We start from the raw sequence: 17678 nt of genomic DNA, 5'->3' as shown, positions 1-17678 counted from the left end.
ACATATAAACAGTAATTGTAACCAAATAGATTAAAACATTTTTATGTATTTATATTCAAAATAGAATCAAAATGGAAAAACGTATACTGCCAAGCCCTAATTGTATAGAGCAGACAGGGATCTTCTAAATAACTACATGACATTGTAACTGGAGGCTTTACATGAACATGCTCCACCCAAACCTTTGTTAGGATCTGCATTTGAATTCCTCTCACGCAGCTGATTGCCTGAAACCATCCTTCTCTTTCCACTTTTGGAAACACTGCCCCTCAGCAAAGTGTCAAAACTCGAATCTAAGTCCTCAGATGTGGTGTTACACAAGCACTTGAGCGTGAGGCTGTTTTCTGCAGAAAAGTCACGTATGACTAAGACCGAGCCTTCAGCATCCATCTGCCTGAGATCGCCGTTCTCCATCCACTGCCCACTCAACAGCTGTGCTGAGGCGGGTGAGAGGGACAGAAGCGGCCTACATTATGACTGTCCATTTTCCTCCTGCTGAATAACTACAGTGCGACATGTAAGAGACTGTGTGTGCTATCAGAGCATCATTTACGCACACACACAGACACCACGTGCACAGTATCAGACTCCGTTTTGCTTGATCTTAATTACTGCACTGCCAACAGGCACAATAAGAGATGTGACACAGAGCCAAAATGGGCGGGAGAGCGGAGGGAGAGAGAGAAGACGGCACTCGGCTCACCTGTGAACGCTGAGGGAACCAGCTGTGCCCTAATGAGAAAGGAGTTACCTCAACACACACGCGCACACACAAAACACACACAAAGCCCATTCCAATTACCTCTTAGCTGCAAGACTCAACTAAAAAGTAAGACCTTACACAGACTAAAAGTAGGACCTGACTGAGCCAACTGTACATGCCCTGGATAAGACAGGAACAGGAAGTGGGTGGATCTGACCCACTGAACCCTCCAACCCTAAACTAGGGTGGCCATATGTGCCATTCATATGGGACACGTCCCAGCCAGGATTTTAATATTGCCTGAAACATCCAGAGCAGTTTGACTGATGACATGCAGGTATTGTACATAGTCGACCAATCGTGGGGCTGCGTGTGAGAAGGTAAGATCTAGAGGGAATGATCAAAGCGATGCAAATATGAGCATGTGTTTGTTCGTTCAATTGATTCGAAGCATCGCTGCACACAAATCCCCCCCAAAAAAACTAAGTGCGCAACAACGCTTCAAGTCAAACGAACGAAGAAACATGTGAAAGCGATTTGAAAGCATAAGGAGCCGTCTGCACTGCTCTTTATAGATCTCATGAATGCTACACAATGATCAACCTGCACAGTGCAAATTTCCAAAACCTGGATATTTTAGGCATTATTAAAATCCTGGCTGGGACGTGTATGAATTGCGCATATGGCCACCCTACCTTAACCAACCTAGGTTTTATGTTATTATCTATATTGTCAAGCAGTTCCAGCCAACTGCTCAGTAACACTATTTTGTGGTCATATTCAGGCTCTTACTCTTAATTTTGTAGTCTGCAAATATTGACCCTCAAAACCCTCTAACAGTTCTCTCAATTTCCATCTTAAATATGTCACATAACTCAAGTCCTTGCACTCAATCATTTGCACTCAAAGAAAAAAAAAAAAAAAAAACTATACATTTTACAGCCCATCTGAGATGGCCAGGCTCAGATGCTTACATTCACCTCTATCTCTCGATCTCTTTCTCTTTCAGTCTTTAAGATGCTAGTACTCCACCACGAATACGAATATCTCAGAACAGTGCGCTGTCTGTTGTTGTTGCTATGGTGACATGAAGATTCAGCCTGTTCAAAATGATACGAAATAAAAGCTGAATCGCCTTGGTGGCTCAGTTGGGACCTGCAAAGCAAACCATTGATTTCTCGCTACCTGTTTTTCCTTTATCTTTTTCTCCATATTCCTTTCCTCCAGCCAGTGTGAGAGAAAGTAAGAATGAGAGAAAGCAGAAGAACATCAAAGTCTGCCAGCTAACTTAGCAGCACTGCTAATAAAGACTGAATATTCATAGATCGGTCCTGGTGCTAAATGCAGCCTCAGTTCGCTGAGAGTGGTGTGTTTAAAATACTGAGAGCTCATACAATGAATAAAAAAATGGCCACTGATGCACTGCAGTATTCTCTAACAAGAACAGTTGAAAAAAGAAAAAAAAATGCAAGAAACACAATGGAGATACACTTGCTTGTATAAAGCCAGCGTGTACAGGAATATATAGAGCTGGCCCACAGGGCTTCCATATATGCGCTCACTGACATCCTGTATGTAAGATTCAACTCGTGAAAGATTTAAAAGAGCTAAACACACACACACACACACACACACACACATACTCCGTCTCCCATCACCTATTGCCATACTGAGATGAGTAATAGAGAACCTGGACCTTTCATAGAAGATAGAAATTAAGATGGTTTCCGGTGCAGGTCTTCCAAGTCAAATCAAGAATAATTCTCATTTTGAAAATAGGTTATTTCAGCACATTCAAAAGCATTACAATACCTTGGTTATTTATAACACCTAATTAATACTCTCTTATTAAAGTTTACATAACATCTAAATTATATTTAATTTTAAAATTCATGTTTCTGCTTGTCTTTTTAATGATACATTGGTGGATTCTATTCCAAAGAAAACTGTTTTTGTCTTCATGGATATTAATTGAATGTTGGATAATGTTAACCATTAGCCGAATAGTTGTTTTTATTGAACAAACTCACTAAAAGCATTCAGTCAGACTTCTTTTCTGGTTTAAAAAGTTCACTTTGTGTTGTTCAGTCGATTCCAGAAGGATAAAATCTAGTTCACACCTATTTTTTTTTTCACGGTTAGTTTCAAGTTTCAATAAGAAATATAAATGTAACACTTAAAAAATATAAAAAACAAACAAAAAAACAGGCAAATGCATCAAGACTGACCATGAAAGTACTCAAACAACTCTTGACTCATTTTTTTAGAAGACATATGAGTCACAAGTAGCCATTACAAGTAACTCTCAGAGGTCATAAAAGTGGGCATAAATAAATCTGATCATACACGCTGCCCACAGACAGAACATGCTGTTACAGACTGAAGCTCTAGATTTTATACAAGGAAAGAGAGGGGGCAACCTGCAGACTTCACGCAACACAATTTACACACTTGTTCACAGCACTCTGGGCTAAACTTTACCGGAGGACAGCACTTGATTTTCACACACTTTTAATGAGGGGCAGAATAAAATGAGATGCAGATCAAAAAAGGACGGCACAAATGACAGCCTAAGTGGGCGGTCGAGACGACAAAAGGAATCATCTAGTTAAGGAGGAGAAGAATAGTGCATGCCACGAATGACTGGAAATGAAAATTTGGCTGAATAGATGTGGACATCGGCGACTAATGATGTCAACCTCATGCATGCTCACAAATGCAATACAAGTTTTCCTTCTTTTCCCTTAACTCTCTCCCTGCTGCCCCAAATCTCTATTTTTTTCTCTCTGCCCCTCTCTCTCCCTCTTTCTCTCTCTCTCACTTGCTCTATGTGCAGAGCGCTGCAGACAAATGGTGCATGCCTCTTTCACTGCATGGATATGACAACATCAAAGACTGCATGCGATGATGGCTGGATGGAGAAGGACCGTGAGAAAGAGAGACTACCTGGGATGAGGAACAATGCCACCTCGCATCCATGATGGCAGCCTGGCTACACTGTCTGCTTCCTCTACACAGCTTTGCTTTTCTGTTTTGGTGAGAGTTTGTCCTCTCCCCCTCTCTGATTTCCCCGTCCCTGCTCCTAGAGCAATACAAAAGCCCCACACCAGTAAAATAAAGTCCGCTCTGTCAGATCAAAAGTGATGACTGGAGAAATCCTACTTTGGTAAGCAGATAGGGATGATAAATTGTCTGTGCATCAAGAGAGACTATGAGTGCCTTCTACAGACTAGAAGAGAGAGAGAGAGAGAGAGAGAGAGAGAGAGGGAGGGAAGGCGTAAGAGAGGGAGAAGAGAAAACGAGAAAGATACACACGGATAGAGGCGGGAGAGAGAGTGGGAAAATACGGTACGACTGCAAGCTGATCACCTGACTCATCTCAGCCAATCTCCATTGCCACTCGGCTTGAGGTTGCTAAGGGTTTGCTCAGTTGGAGACATTTTATTATAGCGTTTTTTTAGAAAGAGATTGATGCGTGTATATGGATGGGAGGGGGGTTGCACACCTTCTACCCTGCCATGAAACTCAGCAGAGGCACAACCTACAATCTAACATCAAACATGCATGCATACTCTCAAAATACATTCGAGAAAGTGAATGTTACACAACGGACTGAAAAAACTCTGTTTTCATCTCCACCGGCCCTCCTGATCCTCTGGGACCTTGGGTTATTCAGCTCCATCTAAATGCCTCCGCCAGCTAAACTAACCAGCACAAATGCTCGTTTAACTCGCATTCAAATTCACTCTTTAGGCACGTACACGCCAACTGAGAAAGGAGGGGTCGGAACAGATAAAGACAGATATGCGGTAGTCAAATGTTTTACTCGCACCATGGTCAGTCTCACAGGATTCTGTTTGTCCCCTGCGTCTGCAGAATCTGTGCACTGGCAACAAACGCAACCATACATTATGAATGTGACTGAATTCATAAAAAGAACATAAACTGAGCCAAGGTCTCGACGGCGACACACATTAGAGATTAGGGATGACAGTTTGGAACACAAATCATGAAGACCACAAAAGAGACATGAAAAGCCTTTATGTCAATTAACAAGGTTGTCATTATGCAAAAGCACACAGATAAATAGCTGTTTGCAATATCTACCACCTCCGGAAAAGTAGCTGAGCAGTCCATTTTATTATTCACTTTGTGCCAGCTCAAACAATCGTATTGATTGACTGATTTAAGAGGTCAGTGTAAATGAGCACTGGGACAACAGTGCATGCAGGGCAAGTCACGGGATCCATTAATTAGACACAAGTGGAAAAACGGGCCCAGGAATCTGAACCAGTTTAAATCTAACTGTGCTGAACACTCTCCTGCCCTCGTGATGCAACAGAATGAAAGATTGGGTACCTCATTAGACTACACATGAAGCTTTATGCTGGACTGTTGTATTTTGGGATTGTGACACATTCGGATCACACACACATGCACATATAATTGAGGTCAAAGTACAGCATTTGCATTAAAATATTTATGATCATTACTGGGTAATATGAAATTTTCTGGGAATTCAAAATTAAGCAACATCGTGAATTGCATTTGGTTCTTTTGGTGCCTCACACAAGCACAAGTGTTGGCGTCTACTGATGTTGCAGTCTCCAGAAGATTGTTGTTATTGCATCTCTTCCTTTTCTTTTTCGGCTGGCCTGGGCCAGCGTTGGCACCTTGTGGACAAACGGATTAGTTCAAAATCAATTCACTGTGTACGTGCGACCTGCGCACTCTTCCTCGGGCCGGATGAAAATGATTGGCGTATTCAGGCCCCAAATTGAATAGCCCTGTTTTAGAGACATTTTTCATATTCATTTCATCCCACAAAGTATTGCTAGGTTTGACAGACTACACACACACACACATACACATAGTTGAGCAAAATAAATTAAATAACAAAGGCAAAACAAAACAAATTTAAACACAATTTCCACTTGCAATTTCCATATATATGCTAGAACTGATTTGTAATGACACCAGGACCACACATTGTAAACACATTACAGTAATTCCCAGTGAATTCTTCCACTAAGAGGAAAATAAATATGACCTATTTTGCATCTGATGGAATCAAATCCACTCGGCGGCAACACAGGGCATCTATAAATGCATGACTCTCACGTGGCACACGCCCACGCAGCCATTTTCTAAGCAGAGAAGTGGCGCTTCACTGCCCTCTGCCCATCTCTAGATCTAAAAGATACCCTAGGGTGTTTAATGACATGCACGGCTCACACAGGAAATGCTCATTTATTATTTAAAGCCCAGCACATTGCCTGACGGCCCGCTGCAGTAAGATGTCCCTGTAGATCAGAATAAACACACGGGTTCCTAGCATGCCAAATCCCATCGAGCCAAACACCACGGCCACTGATGTGGAAGGGATATCAGAAACAAGGCATCAAAAACAAGACAGACCAGTGACATATCCATAAACGGGGTGATGTAACAGGTAAAATGCAGAGAAAGTATACTTCAGAGAAGAAAAAAATACAAATAGAAGGAGCGGGATAAAGAAGATAATAAAAAAGCTGAAACTTCGGAACATCACTCGTGCGGGTGGTAGTCACAAAGGAAATCAACTTCTGATAGAAATATTAAACATCTCATCTGTCAGTCACAAGCTGTCTGTGCATGCATGTTGGGCTCCTTTGAGACGGCCTCAGTTGTTTGTTTGTTGTGTCTGCTGTTTGAACGAGTGAAACACAGCGCTTCTCTTCTTGCGGAATTTCTATCATTAACGCTTCTTTAAAAAGCTTATATACTGTGAGCCACTGTCAGACAATAGCAAAAACAGTTTATCTGAGGATAATCCAAGCTCCACACGTCATTTTAAGATTAAGTGTTCTCACAGAGCAGATCTGAAGCCATTAAACGAAAAAAAAAAACTGGCCATGCGCAGTATGCTAAATTATTCCAAAGACTACACATCTCATTTACACTACACACACATTTGCTGTATTACAAGCAAATCAATTGATCTGCGAGAAATACTATTTCCTTTTGTAAACCATTTGTACAAAAACATAATCTCTATTATCTACAGTGCCTTTATCTACAAAGGCCACACTGACAGTCTGGGACTTAAATCTGGAAACAAACTGAACATTTTAGGATTTTTTTTATTTAAAACAAAGCAATATTATGAAATAGAATAAGAATATTTAAGATTCTGTACTTGAGCTCACTAATCAAACATTAATTATATGGTTTAGTGATGTGATGCTCATAAAAAATGCAGTTCATACACAAAATGATTTGAATATCTTGAATGTCATCTATGATGAGCATGTTTTTAATTTCTGAAATAAGAATCATTTTTATTTTTGTGGTTAGTTTAGAATATAAAATATAATGTGGTATGACTCCCCAAAAACTATGATGTAAAACTATATACCAAAGGTATTTTTTTTTTGTTTTTTTTTGTTTTTTTACAATTTAGGTGTTTTAAGCTATTTTTTTTCTTATATTTGAAAGATTTTCCCTCTTCTTTCTCGTGCACAGTATTGTATGTCATTGACCCACATAATCGAATCTAATCAAATAATAATCTGCATTAATTTTTCAGTTCTTCCAATTCACAAACTTTTCATACAGATTGAACAATTACATATCTATGCAGCTCACTATTCTTCAGCATAATGCACAGCAATTTTCGCACTCTCAAGCGCCACTTGAATTCCTTTAGCCCGTCTTCCAAGTCTCTGCTAATTCAAGGATGTTAAAGGGGGAGACTTCGAAAAATGTTAAGAAGCAGAAGAGCCCAAGAAGTTCCATTAGCTGTTGTTACAGAGAGCTCTCTGGTCTGATGGCCGCTCTAGTCTAATGTTCATCACAAAGGTCTGTAATCAAAGAACAACTAACTCCTCTTTGATTTTGTATCCCTCTCTATTCAGTATTTATCGTTAATTAGATATTTAAAATCCATCTTAAAAAAAAAAAAAAACGTAGTAGTTGATTTGGACAGCACAGCTGTGCAGAGAGAGAGAAAGCGATTGGAATGGATGATAATGGAGCGCAGATGGCACAGACTTAGAGAGTGGTGTAGACACTGCTGTGCTGAGAAGAGAGGAGTCTCATATTTCCATGGCAACATTTACCATCATCAACGGTGTGCGGAGGGCGGCGAGCCCACCATTTTGTAATGCAATCCACACACAAGGCCATGATAAGCCAACATCACGATTGGGCGCTAATAGATCGAAATATCTGTTATTGCACAACTATCACTTTCACACGACGTGCCTGGAGTGCCCTTGAGCAGGGAGGTAATTTAGTATGCAGTGCCAGAATCAGTTTTAACTATATCAAATTACGATTTTATTGTTGTGGAGGCTAAATCATAGTGCATAAAGTCGAGGAGACGAGACTGAACTGGCCTTGGCAAGCCTGTCAATCACCCTGCTCAGTCTCCTGCTCTGACATGTAATTACAGCGCCACCGTAATTAGAGCTCACTGTCAGGGCCCTGAATGATGCCTTGCGCTCGACTCAGAGAGAGAAAGACCGGCAAGAGAAAACCTTAAAGTTATAAAGGAGAAAGCACGTCCACCTACACTCTTCCCAACTGATTTCTCCCCTTTATGGCCCTGATTCCATTTGCCTGTGGGCTCTCTCTGTTCACACACACTTATTGACTGACTCTAGTCTCCCAGCATCCCCCGACACTCTCTCATCCTGAGGCCCAGCACATCCACAAAAGAAATGGGCCAATCACTTTATGTCAGAAAGCAATTGAATTGTGCCGGGCCGAAACCCTTTGCCCGTTTGGTAATATGCGATCCAGCCACGGGCTTGTCTTTAAGTGCCTTGGTCTTAGTCTCGAGGCCTCTTTTGCTTGAGAGAGCACGGAGTTCAGTTTAAACCGGCCTTGTTGCTGTCTGGGTCACTTATTGAAACACCACTTGTAATGTTTTGGATGGTGAAAGAGAAGCTGAGTGAGTACAGTATATGTGAGATGAATAAAGAGCAAGGCCAAGAGTAATGATGTAGCCAGCCTGTAACAGCATAGAGACCCAGACAACACACAACACGTCTGCTGCAATCTAAATGCACCTGTCGGTTCCAACACTCTGAGCCAGCGGAATCTTCATCACCTCTTCATGACCTTTTCAGTTCTTGTACTGAAAGTGTTTTTAAAAATAATCATTCAAAGTGAGACCTATTCTAATGAATAATTTGGACCACTTTGTCAACTGAAGTATCATTTGCTCAGGCATCGCTATGATCGGCATGCAAGTTTTACTCTACCTAAAAGCAGCACCTAGAATATTAATTTTACAACTAGCACAACATTTTTAATGGCATGAGAAATTTTTCAGAGCCCGGAAAACTCCATTTTAAAGGTGCACTCAGCAATTTTTTCCTCATTAAAACATTTTACACAAAACCAAACAAATGTTTATGTAAACATATAATATCATCATGTGCACTCACATGGGATGAAGACATATTAATGTTATTTAAAATGAAGCAGGACGCCTCATGGGGGCAGACCATTTGAGATCACATGACCAGCCTACTACTGATCATTAATCATCTCACCCTTTTATTGCACACTTTTACTTGTGTAATAAATTAATAATGTCTGACTGTAAAACAGCACATTTTTTTACAGTGTTAATAGAAAACGTTTGACGTTGCATGAATCCAAAATATGTACAGCAATCACTGAGTGCATCTGTTAAATTCCATGTTGATTTAAAATTTTTCATGAATGCAGAACACTAGTGTTATTCTGACAAGGAAAAAAATCAAAATCAAATGCCAGCATCAGCTTTCACGGGATATTGGACTAGAATAAAGTGGAGGCTGACCTGTGGAGTTGTCGTCTGCTTGCCCTGGCGGTTGGATGCGGTTGTAGTGGTGATGTCGTTGATGGAGGGTGACGTTTCTGAGCGGTTGCCTGTGGCAGAGGCGCTGGACTGAGGCGTAATAGACGAGGAGGGCATATCTCCTACTAGCCGGGCACTACCCTCCACACGTACGTTTGGGTCGCCCTCAGCAGCCATGTTGAGGACTTTTAGGCCATTGTAGTAAAGCCCTGAGAGCTGGCCCTGGAAGGGCCGACTGCCCTTCTCCCAGCCTCCAATCTTTATGGTGGTCTGACTGTTGAAGATGGTGAGCTGCCGACCTGCCGGGGAAGAACGTTACAGAAAATACAAGAGTGTTCAATGGCCCGCTCCCCCATGCCATGGAGACGCACACATACACATGCACACGCTAACAAACATAGACGCTCACACGCACACACGCACACGAGAAAACTGAACTGATGGAAGTCCTGATGGTGAAACACACAACAACCGTAACCGTAATTTTCCCTGGGGATCATGAAGCAATAAATTACACTAATGCTAACAGCAACACTGGTAATTTATCGACTGTAATTTAATGGCTGCTGTTGGCACAAAGTAAATAAATGAAGGGGATGAGAATGCTGGGTCCCCCCCCCCCCAAAAAAAAAAAAAAAAAAATCAATGGGACTTTGCTAAAAGGACAATCAAATACATACCACGATGAGAGACACAAATATTCTTCATCTGTAAAAAGTACAAATTTCCCCTTTTTCCGTGAGAAAATTACTTTTAATCTTTAAATACAACAGTTTATTGTAAATTACAAAGCCTGTATGCACAGGTCTGGTACATTTTATTGAGATTGCCTTTTCAGCAAGGGCAATGGTAATTTAAATTAATTAGACTGAAATATGGTTTATGTGAGAATGGCTTTACAGCTACATGAAACATTACAAATGATTCATCATGGTTATAATTCCATTGAAAAGGGAAAGCAAGAAAACAAGCAAACTTGAAAACAAAACACTTTGAACGATTCAATTTGTTACATACATTGCAGCATGCATTCAATCTTTTCCCTTCTGGTGTGTTTAACTTGCTTGTTAAAGGGACTTCATATCTGATGCCAATAATCATTGAAGCTATTTAAGAGACATTTGCTTTGAGTTTTTAACTGTGCACTTTAGCAGTTTCCAAAAGAAATATGTTTAGCATGATAAGATATGCATATATACATTAAATGGTGTGTGTACATCATTATGAATTCAAATAATTTCAACTGTGGACGTGTACTTTAATTAGTCATTTAGATTATTACTGCTGCAAAAGAACATTATTTAAAGAAGTATTTTAATGATGTAAACATATTTGGTTAAAGATTGAACTAACTTCAGTTATCAGTATATTACCAGTCCCTTTAACCTCTGACAGGTTTACAAGTACAGTATAACCACACATTATTGAACTGTACAGTGCAAATATTACAAACTACATTTGTTTAATTTTTAAACTTGGTTATACAGGGGATTTATGTTTTAGATGGTTTATTTGCTGTGCAAAATATCACTTGCTTATGATCAAATTATCTTTTATTTAAAGTTTTAATCAGTGTTTTTACCTTTGTCGAGTAGCCATTCGTCAACTACTCGACCAAGCCGATATGGGATTCGCTGTCTAGCAATCGCCAGGCGTTCGTTATCAATGTTGCCTTTAAAGTTTAAAGAGACATTTCATTGTTAAAATCTGAAAGGTCAAAGATTAAAACCTACAGTAAACATACCTTAACTGTCTGTTTTTTTTTTCTCTTATTTTTCTTTTCTTTCATTTTTTTTTTAATTCGGAACATCAAGGTTGCATACATAAGAATGATGAAGCTTTTCATACAATTAAAATTTAAGCAGACAAATTAACCCTATTTTAATAGAAGCACTATGTTAAATATGCACTCAATCACGTTTATACACAATATCACTCCTTTACATAAGACATTTACAAAATGGTAATCTTTTAAATCTTTTTAGCAGATTTTTCATCTAGTTATACATGAAAACTAGCTCATTTTAATCTAAATAGTGTCATTACAGTACATTTCAGCGTTTTGCAACCAATTTGATTTTAGCTTCACATTTGCTATCTAATCTAAGGTATTTTCAGTCCATTTTGATATGATAAATCTCACATTATCAGATCACAATACATTTAAAAACATCAAAGTAGCAGAAAAAAAACACTCAGAGGATTAAAACAACAGGAAGGTTATCAGTTCATCAGTAATGCATGTAAGATCAGTCACTATTCATGTTCCCCCATGTGAATCTGAAATTGCTCTAACAAAAGCTTGACCTCAGAGATGTCTATATTGACACATTTAGGTACTCGTTCCCCACAGTGGGCACCACATGATCTCGAGTAGAAGCTGTGCTTAAATGCAGATATTTATGCAACATATCCAGGCTGAGCCAGCTACGGTAGCTCTATTGAATTGCGATTACTTGAAAACATTTACTTCTTTCCCATTACGGCCCACACATAATTACCACTCCTGACTTCACTGAAAAATTCAACATAAACCTGACACGCTCAGATTTCCAAAGAGTATAATTACGCCTCGCTAATTTTTACTCTTTGAGCCATTAACTTGTTATTTGTCAATCAAAAAAAGAGTTGCACTCTCTCTATGTGCGATTAAAGTATGATTAAAATATGAATTAATGAAAATGTTTCCTCAACGAGATGTAACAAAAGTAGAGTAGCAAGACATCCCGAAGGCTAAGATGTGAAAAATTCAGTGTGAGAATTACTAGCAAATTTCTATTTTAATGTGTCCTCATTTCCTATATACATAAGCACAAATACTACACACTAAACTGACAGAACTGAAAATGCTATCTTCAAACCTACATGGCCTTCTTTTTTTAGTGGAACACAAAAGAAGGAATGTGTAAACATATAATGGATGCAAACTATTTCATTTCGTGTTCTACATAAGAATGAACGTCAGGATTGAAATGACAGAGGTGAGAAATTTTGGCAAATCCTTCCTTTAAAGTAATTTAAGCGTATACCTCCTTACATGAGTATGGCTGCTCTAGTCGACTGCACTTTTGAGGTAAAGCTCTTTATTCTGTATCCGACACTGAAATGACATGACTAAATTGCTTCTCAAACACAGCACAATACTCTTTTTGATAGGTGATTGCAGGAGGAGAACACCCGCGGACAGGGAAATAAGGCTTCTCACAGGGCTGCATGTAAGGAAGAGATGGAGTGCTTGATTCTGGACTTGAGTTTGAGAGTGCCGATATTCTGCTGTGAGAAACTTAGTCTTAGTCTATTGCAATGAGTGCCCCTTTCCTTATACTTTCACTCATTTGTACCCCCCCACCCCACCTTAATTCTGTCATTTTCTCTCTCCTACCATGTGCTGTCAGGTCTAACTTTGATTTATGTCCACTTGTGCACTTTACCTACAGTAATCAAGAGTGAAAGGAGCAATTTGTCTCAAATCATAGCTTAAAAGAAACAAGACAAGAAGGGGAAAAAGCAATAGGAGCTCTTGAAGTAGGACCGGATGACTAAGGGCAAGTTGTGCGCATGATTGCTTGAATGCACATAAACACACATGCACGCACACACGCACACCAGCCCACTCACACAGTTACACACGCAGTGGTCATGTTCGGTTTAAAATGAGGGGGCAGTTGCCTTAGGGACTCTTGGTAAAGTGAAAATGACTGCCCAGTTAGCTTAGCATGCTAATAGTCTGAACACTTTTCCTTTCAAAATATTAGGCTGTGACGCTTTCCTGTTTCAGCAAAGGCATCTAAATGATCCAGGAAACATTTTGGTGCTTTTAAAATATGTTCTGCATCCTTTTGTAATGTTAGGCAATATACAGTGGTTTTCAAGGACAGCAACACCACCTCAATTTATCCCTCTGCCAGTACAAACCTCATGCTGTGGCCATTTTGTGCCCAGCAGTAGCTGTATGGCGGTAATTTTGTCAGGAACGTTTTTTTTTTTTAACTAAATGTGAAAAAGGTCTACTTAAGTACTTGCATCCATTTAAAATTTCTACAGATGGCCAAAAAGCATAAGTGATATTAAATGCTATATATGGGGGTTGTGACCCTCAACTTTCATCAAAGTTCCTTTAAAGATCCTTTAAATTACAAAATCTGTGATTACTTAAGCTGTCAGAACTAAGAATTTTTTGTCAAGTTTGCTGAAAACAGGGACTGCATTTTATTTCACTCTCAATCCTACATTTCATGTAGGCATTAAGAAAAATTAAAAGGATAGTTCACCCAAAAATGAATATTCTACCAACATTTACTCACTCTCATGTCAGAATAAAATATATTTCCAGAAATGTTTCCTTTTTTTTTTTTTTTGAGCAGTACAATAAAAGTGGGGTCCTGTGTTGTTTTGGGTTACATTTAAATTAAAAACAGCCAAATTCATCCAAAAAATAATTACATAAAAAGTAAAATAAAATTACAAATAAAAAAGTTTGTGTTCTGCAGGAGAAAAACTTGTTGGCATGATTTTCGTAATTTGGTGAACTATTGCTTCAAGTATTATCCTTTCTGCCAGTCAGTGTCAGACCAAAGAGCTCCCCATTCTACTAAAATAACAATAAAGCATGCAATAAAAAAACACTCCTGATACACATTCAGGGATGCTATTTTGGTTGAAGTTTTATTTTAATTTGATTTAATACATTTTAATTTAAGTAAAAACAAGTAAATAAGTAAATAAGTAAAACGGACAAAACTTCAGGGGGATGAATTGAAATGAGAAGGAAGTTAAATATACAAATATTGTTTTACTCTGTAAATTCCATTTCTTAGTTTAGTTTAATACATCTGTTATTACTAAATGTAATTACTACATTACAAGTGCATTACAATACAACTGGTCAGGTGAAAGAATGTCAGCATAGGTCAAGATTGGGAGGAAAAATGGCACGATTTCTTTGTATGCTAAAGCTACACTAGTTACAGAGCTAATTGTTCAAGATAAACAAACCCCCCATTTTATTCTCCCTCACTGTCAATTTAAATTCTATGCATTTATTATCTCGCTTAATAGAGAGAGGAGTCAATCAAGCGCTGATTAAAATGAAGCGGTCATGACTAATCTTCTTTTTTTCATATATTTCATTGGAAAAGTCTCTCCCATTCTGCCACGGACATACGATGCATTAGTATTTGGGCAATCACAAGTGCACTGCTCACTAAATCCACAAGACACAATGGAAACAGGAAGCGGAGAGAAAATAACAAGCAATTGTCTTCCACTCCAAATGAAAGACGCTGTCAGTATTTGGGTTGTTTGTTTACACTAAAACAATGAGAGGGTCTCTACTAGAAAAAAACAGTCACTTTCTCTGTGTCTGTTTCTATTCCTGTCCCTCTATATTCTTTATAGTCCTGTTTCCAATAACTTATGTCTATTTCCATGCTATTTTGTTTCAGCGTATGTCCTAGTTTGCCTAAGCTGTCGTAAATACAAAATGTCAACTCTTGGATTTGGATAATCCTGTTAAGAATCTTACTGTTCTCCAAATTAAATAATACAAAATGCAATTGTGTGCACGCAATGTATCTACAGCTGAACCTACTGTGTCTCACGAGTATACATTTGCATTTCCCTGCGCATTTCGAATTTAATGACAAGCTGTATTGAACGCAATGATGAGCAACGTAGCACTTATGGGAAGCATGAGATTTTCCAAGCTTCATTACCACTTCAGTCATCGAACACTCTAACATTTACCACCAACAATCGATCACGTCTGCTCCCGAGAAGAAAAGACGTTTGCGAAGATCAAGAGCAAATAATCTCTGTAATGGAAGAGATGGTTTAAGAAGAGCTCGATGTAAAATACAAATTAAAAGACTAATACAGCCGCCTCCTTTTCATCATGATTGACAAACGAGAGCAATGGGATTATTTCTCATCTCTGATCTCTTGTCAAGCTTTTGTCAGGGCTTTTCAGGCGACTGAGAGGCTGGCGAATTTGATAACCCTGGCTCTGACATTTTCAGCCTTCTAAAGCCCCAAGAGCAATCATCTCTGCTGACATTTGGGAAGGAAACCAGGGTTACCTTTTTTTTTTTTTTAACTGTGAGAAACCACAATCATAGACAAAGGCATTTTATTCTTAACCCTGTGATTCAGACTCTTTTTCTTGAGCTCTGCCAGCCTTTTATTGTTCCCGTTGTGCATAGCTGCATCGCTGCATAGCGTGTGTGTGTGTTTGTGTGTGTGTGAACATGCATATAAAGGCTGAGGGCTCTTACCTGTTGGGTAGCGCTCAATGACTGGCAGATCATCCACCTGCAAGGTGGCGTTACCACCACTTCTCGTAAAGCGAATTATGTGGTACTTTCCATCATTTACAAACTTTGAGGTTTCTTCAATGTTTATGTCATCGGTGCCCACATTGAACACCACTCTGACATTTCCTCTTTCCTGTAAAGAGAGATAGAAAAAGGGGAAAAAAGAAAGAAAGAGGGAGGGAGATAAAACAAGAGGACTTTAAGATTATATCATAGTCATTATGTTCTGATTCATTCCGCCAACATAAAGCATATGAAGCTTATTTTGGCATATGAACACCAGATTTAATGATCATCACTCTGTTTTAGCAACCTTGCAGAAGACAATGTTTGATTATTAATAAACGCTTTCATAAAGAAGCAGCTATACTCCATCTTAACTGGCAGAATAACAGATGTACCGAATTTATTGAGGACCAAACAAGGTGATAGTTTATCAGCCTGTGCGCAATTTCTCCTGACAGCAAAATGTATCAGAAAGATTTACCACCACTTTAATTTGCCAGCAAAAGGCGGCATTCATATTTAATAACAAAAATATCTATAATTTATGTTTTAATGAGGCTATTACATGAAGGAAATGAATAGTAATAAAGAAACTGGCAAGTATTTTTTCTCCATTTTAGCAGTTCTGCTATTCTCTTTTGACAATAATTAACGGGGATATATTTGTTATGTCTGTGTATATAGAGAGAATACTATGGTTTTGGTTCAGACATTTAGAAAATATTGCATGAAATCAAATTTAGTGTGTATTATTGCATTTGGAATGTGATGCGTAATTGATGTACAGGTTAATAAATCCTGACAGGTCGATCAGGACACCATCGTGCAGCGGGAGGATCAAGTATCGCCCTAAAGTAGTTTATTTTGGATTAATGATCGGTTGACTGTACACCATCCTGGTCATTACACGATTACTTACCAATTAAAGAAATAAATGGACATGAAATATTGATTTCAGTTGAAAGTATTTAATTACAAGAATGGAAATGAGCGATATGAGAGACATACTGTAGCTGATACCTTCTACAAAGTTCAATTAAACAGCCAAATGCTGATTATACAAAAACATTAGCTTTATAGAATACTGCGATTCAAAAATTGTAATAAATGACGCTACAGTCAAAGGCAATTGATATCCTGCATAGCTATGCAAGTTTCATGTCTCTCGTATCACCCGTGTCCTCTTTCTTCTCATATCTTAAAATAATTTCAACTCAATCCCCTTTGAATCAATCCTGCAGGGTGATACAAAACCCAATATATATATATAGAATCAGAACCCCATACTAAGCAGATGGGTTTTCTATCTATCTATCTATCTATCTATCTATCTATCTATCTATCTATCTATCTATCTATCTATCTATCTATCTATCTATCTATCTATCTATCTATCTATGTGTTTATAAAACAACACAGATGGAAAGACATAAACTTACATGCTACATTTATGGCAGAACAATATTACCAGCAGCAATCCATAATTTTAAAGAGGGTGGCACAACGGCTACAGATGTCAAAATAAAATTGACTGTGTCACACATCAAGCCTTGTAAACTGAATAATAATACTTTTTCATTCCCGTTCACGTTCAAAAGTTTCTCAACAAGCCTCCAGGCAGATAACATAATCGAATCACAGGAAATCACAAGAAAAAAAATAACCTTATAAGATTTTTCCCCTCCAAATCAGTGCCTCAAGGCAATATGCTGGTCATACAGAATAATGTGTGACAGTCTCACTGAAACGGAATCTAATCTGTATTCTGATGCGATGCTTGTCATTTTCAGTGTAAATTCTCATCAATGCATGTTTCTGTCTTATT

General features: G+C 38.6%; 1 protein-coding gene across 13 annotated transcripts in view; it reads right to left on the bottom strand.

Annotated features, from left to right (window-relative positions):
• Positions 1-17678, bottom strand: part of LOC128025257 (neurexin-1a-like) — a 168914-nt gene that overhangs the window by 11531 nt on the left and 139705 nt on the right. For 10 of the 13 annotated variants that reach the window (XM_052611435.1, XM_052611432.1, XM_052611439.1 and 7 more), the window contains 3 exons: positions 15809-15980; positions 11119-11208; positions 9519-9835 (listed from right to left, as the gene is read on the bottom strand). In XM_052611435.1, the coding sequence (XP_052467395.1) occupies positions 9519-9835; positions 11119-11208; positions 15809-15980 (579 nt within the window). The remainder of the gene's footprint in view (positions 1-9518; positions 9836-11118; positions 11209-15808; positions 15981-17678) is intronic. The other 3 variants (XM_052611441.1, XM_052611442.1, XM_052611444.1) reach the window with 1 other exon arrangement.

The sequence above is a fragment of the Carassius gibelio genome, chromosome A12, assembly GCF_023724105.1.
Source record: "Carassius gibelio isolate Cgi1373 ecotype wild population from Czech Republic chromosome A12, carGib1.2-hapl.c, whole genome shotgun sequence".
Taxonomy (NCBI): Eukaryota; Metazoa; Chordata; class Actinopteri; order Cypriniformes; family Cyprinidae; genus Carassius; species Carassius gibelio.
This window is presented reverse-complemented; position numbering and strand designations above follow the sequence as displayed.